This window comes from Eleginops maclovinus, chromosome 24 (assembly GCF_036324505.1).
Source record: "Eleginops maclovinus isolate JMC-PN-2008 ecotype Puerto Natales chromosome 24, JC_Emac_rtc_rv5, whole genome shotgun sequence".
Taxonomy (NCBI): Eukaryota; Metazoa; Chordata; class Actinopteri; order Perciformes; family Eleginopidae; genus Eleginops; species Eleginops maclovinus.
Window position 1 is genome coordinate 5434756 of NC_086372.1, and position 21852 is coordinate 5456607.

The 21852-nt window shown below is 45.6% G+C and overlaps 1 protein-coding gene and 1 long non-coding RNA gene across 2 annotated transcripts; one reads left to right on the top strand and one right to left on the bottom strand.

Annotated features, from left to right (window-relative positions):
* Positions 1–649: 649 nt before the first annotated feature.
* Positions 650–21493, bottom strand: si:ch211-246m6.5 (von Willebrand factor D and EGF domain-containing protein). The gene is made up of 33 exons (XM_063877442.1): positions 21314–21493; positions 17457–17641; positions 17058–17286; positions 16850–16915; positions 16544–16776; positions 14999–15088; positions 14780–14921; positions 13922–14139; positions 12840–12913; positions 12361–12637; positions 12005–12207; positions 10980–11827; positions 10678–10814; positions 10441–10602; positions 10260–10364; positions 9731–9845; positions 8766–9043; positions 8384–8603; positions 8000–8137; positions 5865–6323; positions 5406–5576; positions 4951–5312; positions 4390–4840; positions 4188–4283; positions 4009–4104; positions 3828–3923; positions 3652–3747; positions 3489–3584; positions 3291–3386; positions 3092–3187; positions 2130–2225; positions 1895–1992; positions 650–1334 (listed from the first exon to the last, which is right to left on the bottom strand). Exons 1-33 carry the CDS (start codon positions 21402–21404, stop codon positions 1305–1307), a joined length of 6150 nt encoding a protein of 2049 aa, XP_063733512.1. The 5' UTR covers positions 21405–21493; the 3' UTR covers positions 650–1304.
* LOC134860673 (uncharacterized) lies at positions 16906–18546 on the top strand. Its single transcript, XR_010165274.1, has 3 exons — positions 16906–17311; positions 17467–17925; positions 18167–18546. It is a non-coding gene; the product is annotated as an uncharacterized LOC134860673 (long non-coding RNA).
* Positions 21494–21852: the final 359 nt, after the last annotated feature.

Genomic DNA, 21852 nt, shown 5'->3' on the forward strand with positions numbered 1-21852 from the left:
TTCTATGTTGTTTTTAATAACGCCACCAGAGGGCAGTAAACATCCAAAACTGTCCAGAAAGTTTAAGTTTTTCATTTTTTTCTAGTTTTTCTTGAAATATATTGAACATTTTCAGTGTCTAAGCAAATAAAACATAAGATATTTGATTATTTCTTAGGTTACATAATAACAAATGTTGTGCCTAGGGTCCTAAATGAATAAATTATGTTTTGATAACCTGCTATGATGGTTGAGTAGTAGTGTATTGTAATTATTTTATGTTAAACATGTTTGTAGGTTGAGAATTAAGCTTAAATCAGTAGATAAAACACTTTTTGCAGCTAAATTAAAAAAAAAACAATGACCTATTTCTTTATCTGCAGAAAGTCAGAGTGCAGGAGTCAGAGGGAGGAGGTGGTGCAGAGCTAATGCGTCCTCATTAATCTCTTAATCCTCATTTCCTCTCCGACCCGCTGCCTGTGAACTCGTCTGGCCCCACAAGTCAGAAACTCTGCTGAAAAACTGAAGTTAAAATATAAAGAAATGTCAAACTTGGACTCTTTCCAACACCTAATCGACTCTCTTTTTAAAAACCTAGACACAAATCAACCTCAAATATTATTAAAGCTCATTAAATTCTTCCTTTATGCATAAATAATCTGAAGCATCATCGCCTTTAAAGGATCTTTATTTGTTTTCTTATCAAACAACCAATAAACAATGCCTTAATAAGAATAGATTATACAGTGATATATATACAACAGGAAATATGTGACAATATAAAACAACCAAATAAATAAATACTCATACAGAGGTTTTATATATCCTGATAACATTTACAGTTAAGACTCTGAATACCCCCCGCTACTAATAGGATCAACCTGACTTTATAAGGAAATAGCTGCTTGTAAATGAATGGTTCATGTTTGCTCAAAAGTAAGAAATCCTCTATTTAAGAGGAGACAAAATAGCAGACTAAAGTAGAAATATGACTGAAATATGCATTTTGGAGGTTTTCTCTCATTAGTTTGAAAGCACAATAGCCCAAGAAATGGTCAATGCATGAAACACTAAGCCTGTAATGTGGTCTTTAAAAGAAAAGGGTTCATGTTTTGTACATGTCTATGACGTCAATGGTCAAATTCGGGTAATAATTTCCAGGCTGCAGGACCTTTAATCAGCATCTCGTAAGCCTTGCTTAGCACAAAGCATCGGGACTGAATGCGACACGGCTTTCTTCCCCAGTGGAGGAACACTTTGGTTTTCCTTCCTCGTTGCTTCGTTTCTCCTGAAGATTTTATCTATGCTCGTTGAACTCCCGTTTGTTATTTGGTCAACCTCTGGGAAATAGGAAGCTGAAAAACAAGAGGGTTTTAAAATGAAATTGACCTGTGTTGTATAGCTTCTTGTGCATGTACAGTGAGTGAACCCTTTGGAATAACCTGTATTTATCTATAAATTGGTACTAAAAGTTACAATAATCAACAAAAGCTAACTGAGTTTAGTTTACAGAAAGGTGCAGGACACAGTTCAGCAGCTGGATTCCTGGAGACATTGTCAGATAAAAATGTCAGCTGAAACACTCACTACATTTGCCTTTGATCACTGCCCCCTGTGTTTCACCTTTCACTGCGCAGCAATACATCATCATGTGTCACGGGTCAGCTCGTGAGGTGGGATGCATTTTCATGTGTTACCAGTTTTCCATGTTTCTGACACGTGTGTCTCAGAGAAATAACTGAACCACATGCATTCCTTCCTGAAAATGCTACCAGGCTAGCACCTTACTTGTTTTGGACTTTGAGCTCATTCTTAAGGAGTGAAACTGACTAGAAGACTGGAAAAGAAGCCTTGTTTTGCATATGCTGAGCCACCTTTTATTAACAAATAATGCTCTATTTTCTGGTGTTCTTACCCTTCTGGAGCATTGAGAGCCGGAGAATCCGTGCCTGCAGGCACAGACGTTTGGCCGGACGCAGCGACTGCCGTAGAGACACTTCGATTCACAGATGGCTGAAGAACAACACGCAAAACAAAAGAGTATAAAATCATCACTAACAGGTTTATCATGGCATGTTTTCACTAGAAACTGAGGTATAGTAGGAGGTGCATCATTATTTTGTTTAGTTTTTTTTTTGTAGGATACTCACGGATTTGGCACAGCATGCCCTGCCACCCCGGGCCGCAGTGGCAGGTGTTTGCCCCCACACACTCCCCCCCGTTCAGACACCGCTGCAGACAGCTGGCTGCAGGGAGACACAACACACACATATTAGACACACACACATTAGAGCTACACTTAAGTCAGAGAAAAGTCACAGTAAAAATATTGTTAGAAATATAAAACTGTATATCTAAAGAGAAACTGGTTGGTTAAAACACGGATACAGATAGTATACAAAAAAGTATGTACAGCTTTATGTTTTTAGAAATCAAGTTGGAGATACAGCAGGAAAGGGAGGAGGAGCTGCAGATGAATCAGGTGTGCAGACCTGAGTGACAGGTGTGCCACTGATGTGGGAGGAGGGGTCCCTGCACACACAGCTCAGCACGTGTCTGTTCTCAATCCCATTTTCTCAATGGATTTTATTTTAGGTAAGAAATCCTGCACACGTTCCAGCTGATGTTTAGATATGAGAGGCGTCTTCGCTGTGCAGAAACTGGAGGTTGTTTTCTGGACTCTGTTCCTGCTTCAGTGATGTGAGTGTTATGTTACACACATCACACACTTTTAAGGCTTTTTCTCAATCAAACACTCTAAATGCAGCTGCTTACATATGAGGATTTACTGTTTTCCTTTGTTTTATATCATTTTCAGTTGGATATCTTTGCAATTTGCACTGTTTTTTTAGGACAAAACAACTTTGTTTGAAGCAGGTTTGAAGTGACTGAAGTGGCATTTCAGATAAGGAAGGGGGGACATCTTGAGTAGGCAATATATCATCGTGATGTGCCTATTTCTGCATTTTGTTTCAACATATTTTCTATTTTCTTTACCTCCATGGTTATTGGAAACATTGACAGATGTTCACACTGATGCATTATGGGATCCAACGTGCTGTAAATGTAGAGAGTTATGCATCGGCACGGGCGGGACTCTTGTATCACTCACGTTTATCACAACTGGTTCCACGCCAACCTGACGGACAATCGCAAACATCTGGACCCACACACCTGCCGCCGTTCATACACACCGGCTCACACACACCTGCAGAGAGAGGGAGAGGGAGACAGGATTTAAAGATGAAGAACAACAATGCCCAGGAGGCGCCTCAGAATGAATTGACGATGAGGAGGGAATTTGTACTGACTTTTTTCACATTGCTTCCCGGTGTATCCCTGCAGACAGGAGCACACGTTGTTCCTGATACACACACCTCCATTCTTACAGGGAGGACTGCACACAGCTGCATGGGGGAAGAAAATCAATGATGTTCCTGACTTTATAAATGCTTGACCCACAGAGAAAAGCTATGGTTGGATGTTTTAATTGATGAGTTAATTCGAACCGTTCTGACACTGTGCACCGTAGGACCCGTGCGGACACTCGCAGACATTCGGATGAGCACACACTCCTCCATTGAGGCACACGGGAGAGCAGAGAGCTGCAGAGAGAGACAAGAGGTCAGGACAAGAGGTCAGTACACAGCACACTAAAACACACACACTTACCAGTCTCACAGGAGAGCCCGGTCCAGCCTGCAGGACACACACACTTGTCCGTAGATGCACATTTGCCGCCGTTGTGACAGTGTCGGCTGCACACCACTACAAACAGGAGAAATATTCATAAAAACATGCAAATAAAAATCCGATAAATTCATTTTTAATGAGCTAGTGTCACTCACTTGTCTCGCAGCGGGGTCCCACAAACCCGTAGGGACAGGAGCAGGTCTGCAGTCCAACACAGGAGCCTCCGTTCTCACAGGGAGACCTGCACAGAGCTGCACACACACCTTTTAAATGAACTGTCATTTCAAATCAGAAAACCTTTATTCATCACAAAGGAAGGACATTAAAAATGGTTACCTTCCTGACAGGTTTCTCCATGAAACCCTGTGGGACACTGACACACACCCGGAGCCACACACACACCTCCGTTCATACACCGTGGCTCACAGATGGCTGAGAAAGAATGCAAAATAAGAATATAACAACCATTTCAAAAGAAAGCGCAGATGTTTTTTATGAGCCGTTTATCCGTGTACCTGTCTGACAGTCTGAACCGGTGTAGCCTGGTTTGCAGCGGCAGGTGTTGGGTGCCGCACACTCCATGTTCCTACCACACGTGTGCCTGCAAACAGCTGGATATGCAAAGGTATGTTAGTCAAGGTGTGCTAATTTCTCTTAATTTCCAGAACAGAAATCTGAACGTTGCGTGCATTTTCTGCGCCTTCAGGAGTGTCTTACCTCTACAGGAGCGTCCATCTCCAGTGTATCCCACAGGACACCTCCCACAGTGGAACCCCTCCACGGTGGGCTCACAGGATACCCCAGGAAAACATGGCCTGTCTGCGCAGGTGGTCGCATGTTTGCTCGCCGTCGTCCCGCTCCTCAGCCCCAGCTGCGAGGAGCTGTGCCCCGTCCTCCCCGCCGTTACGAAGGGGAATCCGGGGATTATCTCAAAGCTCACCTCATCCTCGTCTCCGTCTGCAGAGAACTCCGACTCAGAGAGGGAGTAGGACAGAGCGGTGAGGGCCGCGGTGAGTGGGGAGGCGGGTCTCGCTGGGGTCCAGGGTTTGGGCTGGGTGGAGGCCATGTGGTGGAGCTGGGGGTGTGTTACCTGTTTGGACTGGGTGGAGAGGGGAGAAGCGGGGGGTGTTACCTTAGCAGACGTGGCAGCAGTCAGTGCTCCTACAGACTGCAGGGGGATAGAAAAAAAATATATTTTGTGAAAACAAGAACATCAAATACTAATAAATGTAAAGTAATAACAAATGGTATAAAATATTTTGAGAGAACTTGAAATACCTTTGAGGTCGTCACATGTTGAGCCTTTATCTCTCTGGAGACCGTGCTGCTGGGTCTGGTAAACGTCCTGGCGCTGTGTCGGGCGATGTGTGTATTTGCAGTGACGTGCGTTGCCCTGTTTGATGTTTTGGGGGTTTCTCTGGCTGCAGTTACTGCCTCCCTCCTCCCGGTGTCGGCCCCCCTCCCTGCAGCTGGGTCCTGCAGGGTGTTGTCTCTGCCCCCTCGGGTGACCGACCAGGACAGGTGTTTGACGGTGTGTCTGTAGGGCAGGTGGGGCAGGTGGAGCTGGGACACCTTGCTGCTTCCTCCCGGTGGGGATCGGATCTTGCTTAGCGTCTGCTGCTGCGGGAGGTGGTTGGATGCTGAGGACAGACAGGAAGTGATATCAGCGTTGCACATTCAGTGTTTGGACATCTCACAAAGGTGTCAAAGCCACCGGTTAAAGACCTCCTCACCTGCCTTGGCGTTCTTCATGCAGACGCGTCCATTTCCGTGCAGCCCGGGGGGGCAGCGCCCGCAGACGTATCCGACGTGAGGCGGGCGGCGGTTGATGCACTGAACGCCGGGGAAACACGGCCGGCTCGCACATGTCGCCGAAATATTCAAAGCCGGAGACAAACCAGATCCTGAGACACAAAACAGAGTGTAATGCAATAATCACTGGTTTACTTGGGTGATAAAATGAACTTTAATGAATGATTACTAGATAAAGCACTAAGATTTATATTTATTTGCATTTCAGTCAACAATTAAGAAGAATTCTAAAATATGTTAGATGTGGTATTAAAATAAACACAAATGTAAAATAAAAGATAAATACAATTAAATCTCAAATAAAAAAGTAGACTCCACTACAACCTTAACAATGTTTGAATTGTTAATACAGATGATAGGATTGGTTGAACATGACTTACTTGAGGCTGGGCTCCCATTTCCAGATGTTTGGCCTGCAGAGGATGTTATGGGAATAGTGTTGCTGATTCTGGGCGGATCAGTCTTGACTTGGTCTGGTGTAATTCCTGGGATATCCTTCAAAGTGTCTGTGTGAGACGAGGATGGGTTTAATTTAATTCCCTGGCTTTTTCCCAGATCTTCAACCTTATTCTGGGATGTGTTTGGTGTGACTGCTGAGACGCTTGAGTTCGTTTCCGCCTCACTGAGCGCTGGGTTCAGGCTAATTCCTGGAGGCCTTCTCCATGTGGTGGTCTTGGCTTGTGATGGGTTGGTGTTGATCTTCTGTGCCGTCTTCACTGTCTGCGGGGAGCTAATGCTTGAGGTCTTCCGGAAAGCTTCTGTCTTTATTTTGGGCTGCAGCAGCACATCTGGAGCTCTGTAGACGGTCATATGGGGAGCAGATGTGGGCGAGTTGGGGACTGAGTGAGGAGAAACACAGATTTATTCTGGATTGCCTTGTAATGCAATGCAATTACCACAGACAGACGCTCAGGAGGAGACCTGAGACCTCACCGAGGCATGATTACCACTCATAGATTATCAACATTTGTAAAGCACTTCTCGTGATTGAGAGCAGAAACTCAAACAAAGCATGATTTATCGTGTGTTGGATGTCCACATTTCTTGTTTAAATCTAATGCCAAAGAGGCAGATTACATCATCACACAACTTTTCTGGTGTTTTGGCTCTTAAAGGGGCCCTATCCTTTTAATTTACTGAGATGTGACTTTAATGCTTTTGCCTGCAGCCCTGATGTCAAAGGGGACGACAGAAAAAAACAAATCAGTCAAAGAAAAACAGCCCGTATTGCATCCAGGAAATTTAAGATTTAGGAGCTTGAGTTCTGACCCCTGGCTCCTGAAAGACCCCTGACACCTAAAGCTGTGCATCTTTTGCACTGAGGTCAAATCAGTCCAACTAGAGTCTTTACTGGAGAGGATCAGATGACAGGAGAGTGAGCCGTAAAACAAAAGGGATGAAGAAATCTAACGACCTGTCTTCCAAATGCCATAAAAATGACAAACCAATATATGGTGTGTGCTTTCTCCCAGCCAAATCCTCCATTAGAGGACGATAATGAAATGAAACATGGATGTCATTTTGATATTTTTCTACTTAAATGCCAGGTTTCAAGTTTCTATTTAAGGAAAACAATGCATTATGGACCGCCTTGTCTGGTGACAACGAATGTCTGTCCCCAGCTAGTGTGTCTTCACGTGACTTCATAATGCAAAAAAAGGGCCGTCTGGCATTAAAAAGTTTGCAGAAATTGAAAGAAATAGCCATTTTAGCCCAAAAATATTGTGAGAGGAGCTTTCCTGACCTTGAAAAATACAAATTAGCCAAGAACTAGCTCCAAACGACCCCAAAAAATCTGCCGTTTTTGCCTCCTTGGACCATTCATCCCTGCTTCTCTACACATGGGTATAAATAGTTTGCTTGTTTGTGGATTTTATACAAATAAAATCCACAAACAAGCTAAATTAGTCTAAAAGTATTTACATTAATTAACCTTCATTTCTGCTTCTCTACACGTCTGTCTGCAGAGATTTTTTCCCAGTAAAGCAGCTTCATATCTTATATTCCTGCAAAGTATTAGTGACGTGTTTACTGTGTGAATTCACATCCCTGCGTGTACCCAAACATTGTGTATCAGCCCAGAGCATTAACTCCAGTTAGCAGTGGCTGCGATTTATAGGGAGCACACTATCAGCTCCCATCAGCCATCTGGTTTCCATTCATACAAAAACTATTTCCCTGCAGAGCGTTCCTCAGAGACGCATGGCTGCAGACGCTCTCATCCAACGTCATTGTACAACAGCAGCAAAGAAGTATACATAAACAGAGATGCATGAACCATTTCAGCACTATCTGATAGTCCTGTTATTCCTGCTAACTAGATCCAGGTTTATGGGGGTCATACTGTATGTGTGCACTGTTAGGGGTTATTTGAGAAGTCATTTTAACTCTAGAATTGGTGTTTTGTAATAAAAAGACATATAATCACACGTTTTTAAATGATGTTTTCTAACTGTTCTGGTAAAAACACCATAATTAAGCAAACCTTAATTATGCACTAGATGCTCGTGCTTACCTGTACATATTGTCCCATTTCCCAGCATGCCTTTAGGGCACGGGCCGCAGCTATAGGAGCCGAAGCTGTTGAGGCACGGGACTCCAGAGAAACACGGCGTCCCTTCACACTCATCGATGTCCTCCAGGCAGGTCACACCTACAAACACACACACACACACACACACACACACACACACACACACACACACACAGGAAATCATGTCTGCGGTGTTGTTGGCTTCATTGTGTGTACTTTAAAATATATATATATACACCTATAAATGTGTAAAACACCATCAGGTTTTATGGTTAGCCCTTTCATAGGTAGAAAACCATTTTTTTTTAGCTCTATTTTTGTGAATTTCCTGCACATGCATTTAAAGGAGTTTCCTTAATGCCTCACCTGTCACTCCTGCAGGACACTCGCACCTGAACCCGCCCTCTGTGTTGATGCACGTGCCCGCCGTGCACGGGTCAGACAGACAGCCGTCCTCATGCTGCTCACAGAGGTCGCCCTGCGTCCCATCAGGACACACACACAGGTACCTCCCACTGCCAGCTGGGAAATGAACGTCCGTCACACAGGTGCCCCCGCTCTGACAGCCACACGGCACCACGTCGATCTGCAGCACAGAGGAAGAGACACTGCTTAGGGAGGACACGATTTCATTCAAATATTTACGTATATTCAAGTTTTTTCTGCTATAATTTAAATTGTTTTATGTTAATAGCTCTTAAAATTAAAACCACATTTCCCATAATTCATATTCCTCCTCCAGCTCTACCTCCACAGAGAAGCTGCTCTGCGCGTTGCACTCATCGGACAGCGTGAAGCGGACGGAGCGCTGCGATGGACGCTCTTCTTGTTCATCCTCAGAGAGTGACGGGACCCTCCAGATGAGGAGGCCTGCAGGGGACAAGACGGCCCCCCCTGGACCCTCCTCCAGCTGGAAGAGGAGTGCAGAGCCCTCGGGGTCTGACGCTGCAAACTGGAAAACGAAGTTCTCCCCGGAAAACGTCCACAGGGCGGTCTGAGGCCGGAGGAAAGACGGCGGCTCGTTGACTGAAGACAGAGGAGAGGGAAACAAACGAGGAGGTCTAAACCTTAGAGGGGACGTTATACTGTGGGGGCTTTTGCACGGCGTTTAAACCCCTGCCTGTTAGATTGACTTGTGTTTTGTTGAGTGTAAGTAAGGATAAATGTCAGTCTATGAAGCTGTTTTTTTTGTTTAACCCCCCCCCCCTCTTTCTGTCCTCTGTCTCTCAGTGGTTAAGCGACAGGTCAGGGCATGCTGGGAAACGTAGACCTCCGCTCCTTTGATCTGCTAATGAGGACAAACAGGACCACAGTGTGATGGCTGACACAGGAACAGCGCACTGAAACGGTAAATAAAGATCCCCTGGTGTTCATCATCAAAGGGCTGCAGGGCAAAAATACTTCCTGGAGGGAAACAAATAACCCTATATACTGAAGCATGGGGGGGGGGGCAGCTGCTCTAACAAAAGGACGACTTGTTTATTTGTCCTAAATTGTAGTTGTTATTATTTATTTGTTCTTGTTTTTTTTAATATTTTCTATATATTAGTGAGATTCAACTTTTGTCATTAATTATTATTCTTTTTTTTCTTTCTGTGATTTTGTTTGGACGTATGAACGAACATATAATGGATTAATATATTGACCTGATTATCTATGGTCATTTTCATGTTGTTGTTTTGCATAGGTAGATGCACAATAAGCAGTTTGTACCTTGATTGACAGACCAGGTGAATTTGGAGATGTCGGGGTCACAGAGGAGGCAGGGGCTGCTGGGACTGGAGACCCCCGCTGCGAAACACATCCCATCGATGTTACACGTCTTCTCCTGGAATTAAAAAAAAAAGGTCTCTTTGTGTTTTTAAGTTTATTTTCCTTGTGTGGGTTCTCTATGGGGATGCCAGGTACACAACAGGAAATCCTGTGCTCCATCTGAACTCAAGTTAATTCAATTTAGTCGAGATTTGGCATGAATTACTCCTAGTCTCTCTGTACATGAGTCAGTTCAGGTTGTTCTGTAAGGATGCATGTTTTCCTGCCTCTCATAAAAAGCCGTTCCAGTAACAACAGGACCTTTCTGCAGCTTTGTCTGCTTAAAAAGCAGCTGCTGCAGGTTTAAAGAGGAGGATGGAGAAAACACTGTCTCTGGTTTTAATCATTCTAACATCTACAAGTTTAGAGAATCGATTCTGCAGTCCCGATCCCTGTGCATGCACTCATTTTTTTGTTGTATGCAAGTTACCTTTAACTTACAGAGTCCTGAGCGCGACGCCTCGCAGATCTGACACACGCCGTCGTAGATGGTCAGCACTTTAGCCTGGCTGTACTGAGAGCCGTCGTTAGTGACCTGAAAGAGAAAGGAGAGGAGCTGCAGGAAAGACTTTCTCAAAACACCAACAAATAAGAAAAAGATGAGACATTACTTTGATCTCCCAGCGTGCGTACGGTTTGTCGTCCATCATGAAGTCCTCTGTGTTTACAGCCGTGTTGCTTAACGATGGAACGGCACAGTCTAACGCCTTGGAGTTTAGGAAGGTGGCTTTGGTCCTCTGTTTCTCCCCGGGAACCCAAACTCCGTTCATGGACTGTGAACGCAAAACAAAAAGTCAGACGAGATGTTTTTTTTGCAGGCTCTTAGCATGACCTTTACCTCCCCTCACCTTCAGTCTGGTGGCATGGCAGCTGAGGTCGGAGGAGTCGATGAAGCCGAGGCCAAACACGCGCACGCTGCGACAGTTGAACGCTCGGATGTCACAGAGTCCTCCGTTCTCCAGATCTGTGACCTCCACCGGCTGGCCTGTCAGAGGAGGGACAGGTCAAAGCTCAACACAGGACTATTAAGAGAGAGGATAGTAGGGTATTCATTTTAAACTCTCTTTTAATCCTATTTTAAATGTACATATGTCTTATTCCTGCAAATTACTTGAACCTATACAGATGTGATCCGTCTCTGGACACTCACTGATGGCCAGGCTACAGTCGTAGAAGCTGAAGCTGGGGAAACACTGGCAGCCCCACTCCGTGCACTCCCCGTTCCCGTTGCAGAAGTTGGGGCATCGCAGCGCCGTCACCACCTCCTCCGCCGTGGACGCCGCCTCCTCCTCTCTCCGCGCACGGTTCTCCAGCAGCCTCCTCTCGCACTCGTTCTCCAGGTACGGCAGCAGCGCCTCCTCCCAGCCCAGATCGTCCTTCAGCTGCAGGTCCAGCATGCACAGATCCACCGCCTCGTCCAGCCTGCGTCCCAGCAGCCCCCTGCACACCGCGCCCACCGTGGAGTTGGTCAACGCCATCTGACACACCTCCAGAGCTTTAGCCGAGGTGAGGCCGCTGGGCGTGGGCCACTGAGGCTGCACCTCCTCTCGGGCCTCCTCCAAGTGATCCTCTGGGAAGAAGTAGGCGAAGCTCTCCAGATCGGCCTGGCTGAGGCTCTGCGCAGCGAACACGGGTTTGAACTCATGTCTTTTCGGCCTGAGCAGGAAATCCTCCCTGAACTCGCTCTCAGATTCATCTCCGTCCTCCTGCCCCCCCCTCTCCAGACTCATGAACGCAGACATGTCCAGGATGCTCTCGTCCCTCTCCGGACTCTTGATGTATTCCACTGTCGTGTCCATGGAGGGGAACACAGATGTGTAATCCACTTCATCGTATGCGATGCAGTCAGAGTGGGCGGATGGATTGTACAGGTTCCTCATTCCTCTGTTGCCGTGGTGAGGAGCGCTGAATCCTTTCTGACACTGACAGAACGGACGCCGCACTTCCTGCGTTTTCCCAGGAGGCGTCCTGTCGAATAAACTCTCACCTGGAGCTATCCTAACAGAAAAAAGAAAGAAAGGTATTTCATTTAATGGACAAAAAGGTGGAGAGTGTGCAAGTCTGGAAGGATTTTGGCCTCTGCAGACCATTCACATGCACCTATATAACACACTAGAGTAAAGGGACAAACCGTAAAATCAAAATATGTTTAATTTTGATTCATGCAGGACTGACCTCCACTCCTCTATGAATAGGTGCAGGTCCTCAGGGCCGTAGATGCCCCCGTCTGATCCGTGGAAGTCGTTGTTTCCGTTGCGGTCGAAGGTGCCACAGAGGCCCTGAGTGTGGCCGTAGTCGACGCTGGGCGCACGGACAGACAGACTCATCCCCCAATCGCCAACATCGGCCCTAACAAAGGCCCCGGAGGGAAAGATCAACTACGAGAGGAGAGGCACATCCAGCAGCTCATTAACATCTGCTCATGCAGCCAAAGTGAAAGTGGATGGAATCAAAGTGACGATGGCTTCATCCAGCAGCGGAGACATAAACAGTGCCGATCTGCATCAGTGTCAAAATGTTCGGATACCTACGGTGACCTTCTTCCCCTGATGGGACTCCAGGACGCGGACCCGGCTCCCTTCGCTGTCCCCGATGTTTCTTAGCGTTAACTCCGGCCGGGTTTCCTGCGGCTGCCCGTTGCACATGTCGAACACGGCGATGTCATTCCCCTCTCGCGCCACGACGCCGCAGTTGCAAGCCACGGCGTAGTGCCGGCTGCCACAGTCCCACTGACGGGAGTGCACCTCGAAGTCCCTGACCAGGCTCCGGTAGAGGGTGAAGGTGCCTGTCTGGTGGTTTTCATAACGTCTGAACAAACAGGACAAAAGAAGGAGAGGTAACCCTTCAGTCGTTAAGGTGTAATGAGGCTATAAAATAACATGTGATTGATTGTTGTTGTTGTCTTATATGCAAACTAGCGGACTTCTGTTTTATTTCCATGGTGATATTTGTCTCCTTTCCCAGGCACAACTGAAATAACCTGCTCATGACTTATTAAGAGGTGCATTACCTGCCGTCCAGAGTGATGACATGCGGGTCAGTGAGGGAGTAGCAGATGGAAGTGGGAACGTCCTGCACCGTGACCTGGGGGCAGAGGTCAGCAGAACACAGATTATTAGAGACTCTCCCCGCCGTGACCCCCTCACCGCTGGCTTTGATGTTTCCTCTGACACAGATGGGAAAATTGCTCCGCTGCAGACCCCCACAGACACGGTGTCTGCAGGGCTTACATCATAACGTAATGACAGCGTGCGGCAGCGCTCCTTTAACATGAGGTCAGCCTATCAAACGGGCACGCTTCAGACCCCAAACACCCATCGTCCCTTCAGGTTTATTAAGCACTGTACATCTGTGTGTATATGTAAACAGTATGACAGAGACAGAGTAAAACCTGTAATTATATCCAGCTGCAAATTATACTTCTTTGACACTTGGACGCTTGTGTCCACTTAGAAAATTCATGAGGAACCCCCTCAAAGAACCAAATGACTTTTTCTAGGATACCAAACTGACCTCTTGCTCTCAAAAGAGGCCGCTTTCATTTACTCTATGACCCCTAAAGATCTTATGGAGGCTTCTGAAGGACCCCTGAAGTATCTTTTAGTTTCTGCGAACCAATAAAAGTCCACTTATGAAGCTCTGCAAGGGACGATGAGCTTTCAAAAGCATTCCTCAGACTCCAGTTTTTCCTTAAACCTCTTCAAGATTTCCAGGATCCTCCTCAAAGAACTCTTGAAGCCCCTGAAGTATGAAAGGAGAGTCCTAAATGTCTCTTTGTGGTCCACTTTTCAAGGAAAACCCAGAAAACTGGTTTCTAAACACTCAAGGATCTCTTGAACATCTCAATCTCCTCATGCTCTGAAGGGACGATGAGATTGCCTCAGATTTCCAGGATCCTCCTCAAAAACCTCTTGAAGCCCCTGAAGTGTCTGAAGTACTTTTTGAACCTGTTCAAGGATCCCTCAATGTCCAATAAAACCCCTTAAATATGGAGAACACTGTCAAAATAAACTTGAACTCCTTGATCTTTTTGAACCCCTCTATAGATTTCTTTGAATCAATCTTTGACCATAAATTCTATCTTGTGCTTACTTTCAGGGACGTTGGGACATAGCTTCTCCAGAGCCGGGGTGCGTTGGATCCGGGGAAAACACTGATCAGACTCGGGCGGTTCCCGTCTCGTGTGAAGTCGGTGACGGCGGTGATTAGAAACGTCGCCCGGCCGCAGCTGCCTCCGCTGCAGGCGTCCGGCTGCAGCTCCACCTGGCAGGCTGAGAGCGCCACGTTTGGGGCCTCGTGTCCGAGTCCGTCTGCGGATGTCAACACAGCCGTGAGTAAGTGTGAGGGGACGGCGCACAGCTGCCTGCAGGACTGTAATCATGTTCCTTAACCGGCTTTGATGTGAGGATGTACGGGGCAAGTCACAGCAAAACTCAAGGAACGCTTTAATGCATGTTGTACTGTAGTCTACTCTGATCTAGTTGAAGGTGCTTGTGAGGATGTTCAGCGAAAGCACTTCACTCTAAAATATCCTATATACATAAAAAGGTAGTGAGTTTCTCAACAGCTACTATAGTTCCTCTTTTTTGGTCACATTTCTTTTTTTAAACAGTCGAAATAAGATTATTTTCATCAATTTGGGATCGATAAAGTCCAACTCGTCTCATTCTCTTGCAAAAATTGTGAGTTTCTGCCTCCCAAATAGACAAAAAAAGATGCTCTTAATTGATGTCAGGACAGCAGAAAGTCCACACATCTTCCATTGTAGACCGAAAAGCCCACCTTAGCCAATAAAATCCTAACAAATTAAAGTATTTCTGTACAGTATGCAACATTCTGTATCGTTGCTGTTGTGTATCTGTACCCTCTTGGCTGATTGGATTTATTGTAAGTCTTTGTAAATGTAATTTCAACATGCTCATATCTGCTGCTGTTCCCTGCAAGTCTGACCTGGGACCTGCACACTCAGAGCCAGAGGGACCCCACACCGGTGGCCGTGGTCGGGGCCGAAACAGGGGATGGGCACCGTGCTGTGCACCGTCACCTCGTGCTCTTTACTGTTCTCCACCATGTGCAGCGATTCTGGAGAAAACTGGAGAGACAGAAGTCTGCGGTGAGTTTAACTGGGAAGGTCTTGGAGTCATTTTAAAATACAAAACACGTGTTTACCTTCAGTCCGGCGTAGAAGCCCTCACTTTCTTTCGGAGTAGATCTGCTTTGGCTGGAGTTGGCTCTGAAAGTCGACACACTGCAGGAGAACTGCAAGAAAACAGGCCTTAATCATTACACACGTTTAAGAGAAGATTAAGACGTTTTTTTCCCTCAACCATGGTTGTATTTAAAAAAACATATTCCATGCGTACATTGCTTCCCTGATCACTATCTAGAAGCACAAACACTAACTCTCTCTGAGCGTTTATGAAAATGTAGATGACCTCTTCATCAACACGTGTTAAAGAAAGTATCTTTGAGCGGACCCAGACCGCTGCAACACTTTCCAGACACAACTAACACAACCCTGGTGTCCAAATATGGAGAATGAGCTCAGCCGTGCAGCTGGAGGAGTTACATCACCTCACCGAGCATCACGTTAGAAATCTAATAAGTTAATGTTTCCTGGCAGGAGGTCATTTCTTTAGGAAGTGAAATGCCTTCAGGCTCCGAGGCTGTTCAGCATAGTGTCATCTCTAAGCGGGTTGACCAATCACAACCGAGCCGGACAGCAAACCAAACAGAGCAGAATGGTTTCAGACAGAGGCAGTATGAGAAAAATAAAGAGCTTTTTGAACATTAAAGCATGTAAACGTCACAGTGGAGGCACTAAAATACAAATATGAACCTGAATATGAGCATAGTAGGGCTCCTCAAAGAGATAAACTTCATTCAAAAGTCTCCAACCCTCAAACTGCTTACAGATTTCTTCCTTGTTTCCCTCACGAGAGCGATAGTTCACTTCTGCTTATTGGTCAGTAACACTTTCCTGCTCCAGTCTTATCAGATGCAATTCAACATTTAGTTCCTTTTCTTGATCCTGGATTAAAAAATGACGTAATCTCTTTAAGCAAGACCCCAAAATTAACAAAAAACTGACTGTTCAAATGTTGTGCATCACCCTGTGTCTTCTGCTTCCCACATGCACATTCACTTTGCAGAGAGGAGTCACTGATTTTTATTTAACCATAATGCAAAGACACATCTACTCTACCATGCTCTTACTATAAATCTACTCTGCTTTTCCCTCATATTAGAACAAATCTGATTTAAAGAGACAGTGTTTTGTATCCTTGACTCTGTTGTTCGTGTTCCAGAGGCTTGCAGAAGAGCAAACATGCATAGCTCCTAAATCTTCCAACTTCCTGTGAGTATGCCGGTTAAAATCTGGACACTTTAATCTGACAGAAAACGGCAAAATAAAGCCTAGGAGCAGCTCTTTCTACCATCCAAGTGTTGAGTTCTGTCGGTGTAAATATAAATTCCCTAGAATCTGCTGTGGAGAGTTGAATGAAGACTTTTAAATGTGAAGCATGTGAAGCCTGCAACTGATTTACCGTCCCCGCCCTCCTCTTCTCTTAACGGGATATGACAAGCCACTCTATCTGCGTTTGCTTTGAGAAAGAAACAGGTCGGCATGATCCACGGCTTACACACTTCTGGGGTCAAACCCTCCACATGTGTGCTCCTCTGAAACCCTCACCACCGTCTGGCAGGCATTACCGTTTCTCCAAGCCTGAAGTGGACGCCGTCCATCTCCACCAGAGAGAAGTGCTTCAGCGTGGACTCCTGCCGGATCTCCGCCTTCATGCTGTGGCCGATGTGTCTTGCCCACACCACCTGGAAGCCCAGCGGCCGGCTCCACGGCGGCGGCACGAAGGAGCACCTGAGGTGGACGCTGTGGCCGAGGAGCTCTGCGGTGATCACCGGCCGGGACGGCAACGAGGGGACCACGGCTGAGAACGCATAATCATATTTTTAGCTTGTCAACTTCTATTTTTACAGTTATACTAATAAAATTCCTCTCACCTCTGCAGCGGCCGTTCACTTCGACCTCCCCTGGTGGGCAGAGTCGGGGTCCTAAATCTGGAGTTACTGAAACATTTATCACATTTATTTTCTTTATTATGATGCACAGATATCAGTCAGTATATATCCTGACCAGATTTGAAAAACTATCATAAATCAATACAGTTTTCTGCCTAAAAAGTTCTTTGTGTGTTTCAGATTAGCTCACCTTTGGCGCAGTATCCCATGCACCCCTGTGTGGGCTGCAGACGGTACACCATGAACTCCCCGCAGTTGCGCACGGTGACGGGGATGCGAAAGAGGCAGCAGTCCTTGGCGCTGCCATGGAAGAACTGCCAGGTGGCGCAGGCGGAGAGCTGCCGGAGCTCGCCGGGCCGTGGCAGCGGGGCATCCTTCAGCGACAGCCACACCGGAGCCTGAGTGCCGCAGCGGTTCATCTGAAAACAGGCAATACATCCAAAGGTATCTATAGAGTGGTCCAGGGATGACGTAGCCGACCCTGAAGGCAGCATCTCTCAATTATGAGTTACAACACAATTAAGAAGTCAAAGTAGGGACACAGGAAGTGGTACAATGAAGTAAAGTCTCCCCTGTTCTTTGTGCATACCTCTACGCAGGAGGTGGGCATCTCCGCCGGCTTGTTGTTGATCCAGAAGCGGTACCAGCCCGGGGACAGAGAGTGATCACAGATTAGATCCTGGATGGCCGTGTCCTGGATCTCCGTGGAGTCGAAGTCGACGCTGCGATAGGGGTTACGCAGAGTCCGGTGACCTCCGGGGTAACACTCTGGAGCTGGAAGGTGGAAATCACACAGTGATTTAGCAGATGTCTGTTTTTAAGTCTCTTTTTGGATCGCCTCCTTTCCGTTTGGTCCTTTGAGTTCCAGATCTGTGAATTTAATCATGAGGAAATGAAAAACTGCAGTATCTCAGGCCCTGTTTCCCCCCGGAGTCGTGTCTTTATCTTTGACTGGGTCCTGCTGTGAGGTCTGACGACAGACGTGAAGGAGATAGACGAAACAAAAGCAACACAAGTCAGCGTGGGAAAGACATTGACTTTCTCCCCTGACACTGCAGGTAGGAGACGTTTATTCTTGACCATGGCGGTTAAAGTTGGCAAAACATTGTGTCTAAGGTCGATGTACTGTAGTTTAATTTCAGCTTCAGCTGCCTGAGATAGTTTAAAGGGTTTAATTGAGCATATTTTAACAATCTACATCCTGCAGAATTCTGTTTTGAGTACCTGTAACGTGATGATTTGTTGCTGCAGAGGAAAGGTGACGGAGTCATGTGTTTGACTTTCTCTTTATACTGTCAGCTGGCATTGAGCAGATGAGCAGGAAGCATCACGAAGAACAACAGACATTCCTGCGAGCCTCTCGCCTCTCTAAACTCACCCCGGGAGGAGACAGTACAGCCAACTGCGCATGACCGACCTCCGAACACCTCCTGCAGCTGCAGCTCGAGACTACTGGGAATTATCTGAGAGGAACCTGTAGTTTTTCACCCTAACACACTCTGAAAAGCTCTACATCTCTAAAGAAATATGCAAAGAATCTTCCCTGTCTGCTGGAATTTGTGTTTTCTGGACCTGGTTACTCGTTTCGTTCAAGATGTATAGCATAAAGTATGGTAGCTAGCTCAAAAAGTGACTTTAGTCTGTAATATGACATCATTTTGTCTAAATACTACAACTTTATTTTTTATCGATTTGACATCGATTAAGGAACTTTTACACAAATGGAAATGCATTTGGCAAATGTCAACCTCCCTGAACGGGAGGATTTAAACCTGACATGTTTTAATTACTGTAAATAACCTTGATGTCTTTCTGTCTCTGCAGGTCTATATAACCAAACAGAACATGCTGTTTTCCACACAAGCAAACTCTGAAAAGCTGCACATCTGTCAAGAGAAATCGCTCAAAGTCGGAGGCTTTTCCTAACAAAGGCTGTTCCCTTTCCCCTGTTTGACTTTGTGGCGGCTGAGCTAGGTCAGGAAACACAAACACACCAGGTATTTAGGATGTTTTGACACTGACAAAGCCATGAATGGACAGGGCGAAGTTATAAAGCCTAAACAAAGTCTTACAGGCGGGGTCTTGTGTTGACAGCCACTGGTGTTTACCTCAGCTGCATGTTCCCTGTCTGCAAGACAAGACTCGGGGTCACAGGTTGTGCAAACAGTCAGCTTTGCAGGCAGGAGGACCCTCCCTGAGACTTCTGCCGAGGGGTAAACTGTTCCAATTGGCGGCTTAATGAGTTTACAGAGCTGGGGGAGAGGTGAGGGGGGTGTGAGCTAATGAAGCGGCCCTCGGGGGGGAAGAGGTCCCGCTGTGAGGGGGGCCCTCAGCAGCCCAGATGTGCAGCGACTCTGCAGGGAGCTCAGCCATTTCTCAGGAGAGGAGATTAACTTGTGAGAACGTGGTGTTAACACAACTGAGGCTTTTCCCTGACGACTGTCACTCACCAGGATCAGAAACTACAGTCAGGACAGGGTCAAAGGTCAGGGGGGGGGCTGCAGTGTGATATAAGACACATTTTCACTCATTATTAAAGCTGTATTATGGTGGAAAAATATCCACTTTACCTGCTAAACGTTAAGCATTTTCCTTTAGAACCTAGATTATGTTAGCATGCTAACCAAACCTAGCGTCTTTAAGTCATTTTGCATGTTCATCTTGCATCTTTTGTGATGGTTTAGTATCTTTTAATGAGCAAAACATTGTCCACATACATATAATTGACTCAGCTGATATCACATCTCTGAATTATGACAACTAATTTCCAATAAAAGCTGTCCTTCGCTTTGAGGCGACGTAAAGCCTGGAAAAGCACTCAAATCGGTCATTTGCCACTGTTTTAATCAACTTCAGTCTGAAATATTTGGCATTTTTGTAAACTTCAGGATCTTATATCTTAAAGACAACGTTCAGAGGGTTTAAAAATGTTTGTTTGCTCAACCACATTTTGTGTTGAGGAGCCACTGAAGGCGTTTTAAGATGTGCTGAAGTTTTAAAATATCCCTTTCAGCAGGTGAAACCCACACAGTACACCATGTGTGTCCTGGAGTCACAGGCGCTGCGGTAGACTTTGTTTTGGCTCAGAAATGCCTGGTATTCCTGTCACAAAGCTCCGAGAGGAACACACAGCGTTTGGTTTTACGACAGCCCGTCTTAAGGTTTACGACGTGAGCTTTGATGTGTCGCCCTGCAGACAGATATGAGCAGAGACAGCAGCTCTAAATGTCATGTCAGAGAGAGAAGGACCCTGGAGGATGCTTTTACTGTTATATATTGGGCAACAAGTGTCATATTGTGGAATGAGTCAGAAGACGAGTTGTGTAATCTTGTTTCAATTATATGTTTAGGAGCACTACTCTGTGATTGTGTTTACGAGTCTGCTTGTTGTTTAGTCCTGATTTTAATTAAGTCTTAGAGCAGTAAATAATGTTTCAGTCAGGACATTTTTTTGGGACGTGGTAATTAGCAGGGACAAACCAGACATATATTCTGGGCTCCCAGTAAAAATACTGTAAAAGGGATCCTGACATTGTTAAAACTTGAGTTAAAAGGCACCATTTTATTATAATTAGCTTGTTTCGATGCAGCTGTTGTGACAAAAACGTCTTGTAAATCTTCCTGTTTTGTGTTTTCCACACCTAATTGGGAGTATTTTTGTAAGTGTTGTAATATAAAGTTTGGTAACTAGAAAAAAATGACTTTATTCTTGGCAATATTTAGACATTTTCTCGACTTTTCAGTGTTTAGAATGAGCAAAATGTGCAAAGGTCCTTCAGAAACATACTAGCTGCATTTTTTGTGATTGCCGCCACAAAGATAAGACATAATGGAGAAGGGAAGAGTAAATCCTGGCAATGTGTGACTTGTTTTTAGCAGAAATTAATCTTAAAGAGTTGAATACATATGGTAAGCAATACATCTGCCATTGTCAGTATGTCTGTGTACATGTATGTGCAAACTGTGTATAAGTACATACAATTTGTTAATTATTTTTGATGTTTGTGTGATTCCAGAACAAATTTCCTTTCGGTACATTAAAGTATGTCTTATCAAGCAGGATCCTCTTATTTTGAAACCTTTTTCCTCATAGAATTTTTCATAGTTCTCTAATTTTGGACAGCTGAACATGATGCATTTGGGTTAAAAGTAGACAGTCTCTCTGTAGTGGAAGATTATATCCTGACACATTCATTTGGCTTGAATAACCTTGATTTCTTTGAGTATAAGGGTCTCCAATCTCTGTATCTGCAGGTCATCAAACCTGTGGACCTGCTGACTGACAGCAATACAGCCTCACAGTCCTTTTTACATACAAGATGCTCTTTTTGACACTTTGCATTAGTATATCTTGTGGGTTAAATCATTTGCATAATGGTAGGAAATCATTTAAGCGATTCAAAGTGATAAGCATTAGCCAGGAAAAGTGAATTCCACCTACTGTACCTTGTTGCGCCAAAGCTCCTATTTGCACCATCCACAGCAACGCGATGCGTAAATATCCAGAGGACACAGACTTCAATGCGCAGCAGTCCATGTCTGCAGCTTAACGAGATGTGGCAGGCTAGCGTCAGTCTTCAGGTCCCATTGAGAGAAACTCTGCAAAAGTGGCGCAAACTGCACTTATCTTCAGGTAATTAAAGAAGAGGCGTCAATTTGCGCTCCTCTCTCTGCAGGCTGCGGGTTTCATGTGGGGAGTGCGCAAGATGACCAGAGGAGAGAGGAAGGAGGAGGAACTAGCCTTCAGAGGAGTCCGCTCCCATAGGTGGGTCCTCTGTGCCCCCCCCCCCCCCCCCCACACACACACACACACACACACACACATGCGTTTAAACGCGAAACAAGCGTAAATGAAACCACGTGATCAAAGTGTGCGAGATCAATGTTATCACATCAGATGAAGGCCATTCAAAGATACGTGTTGCTGATAATGCTGCCACATGTTCACATCTGTAGCCTACGACAAGCCAAACTTCTGACACATT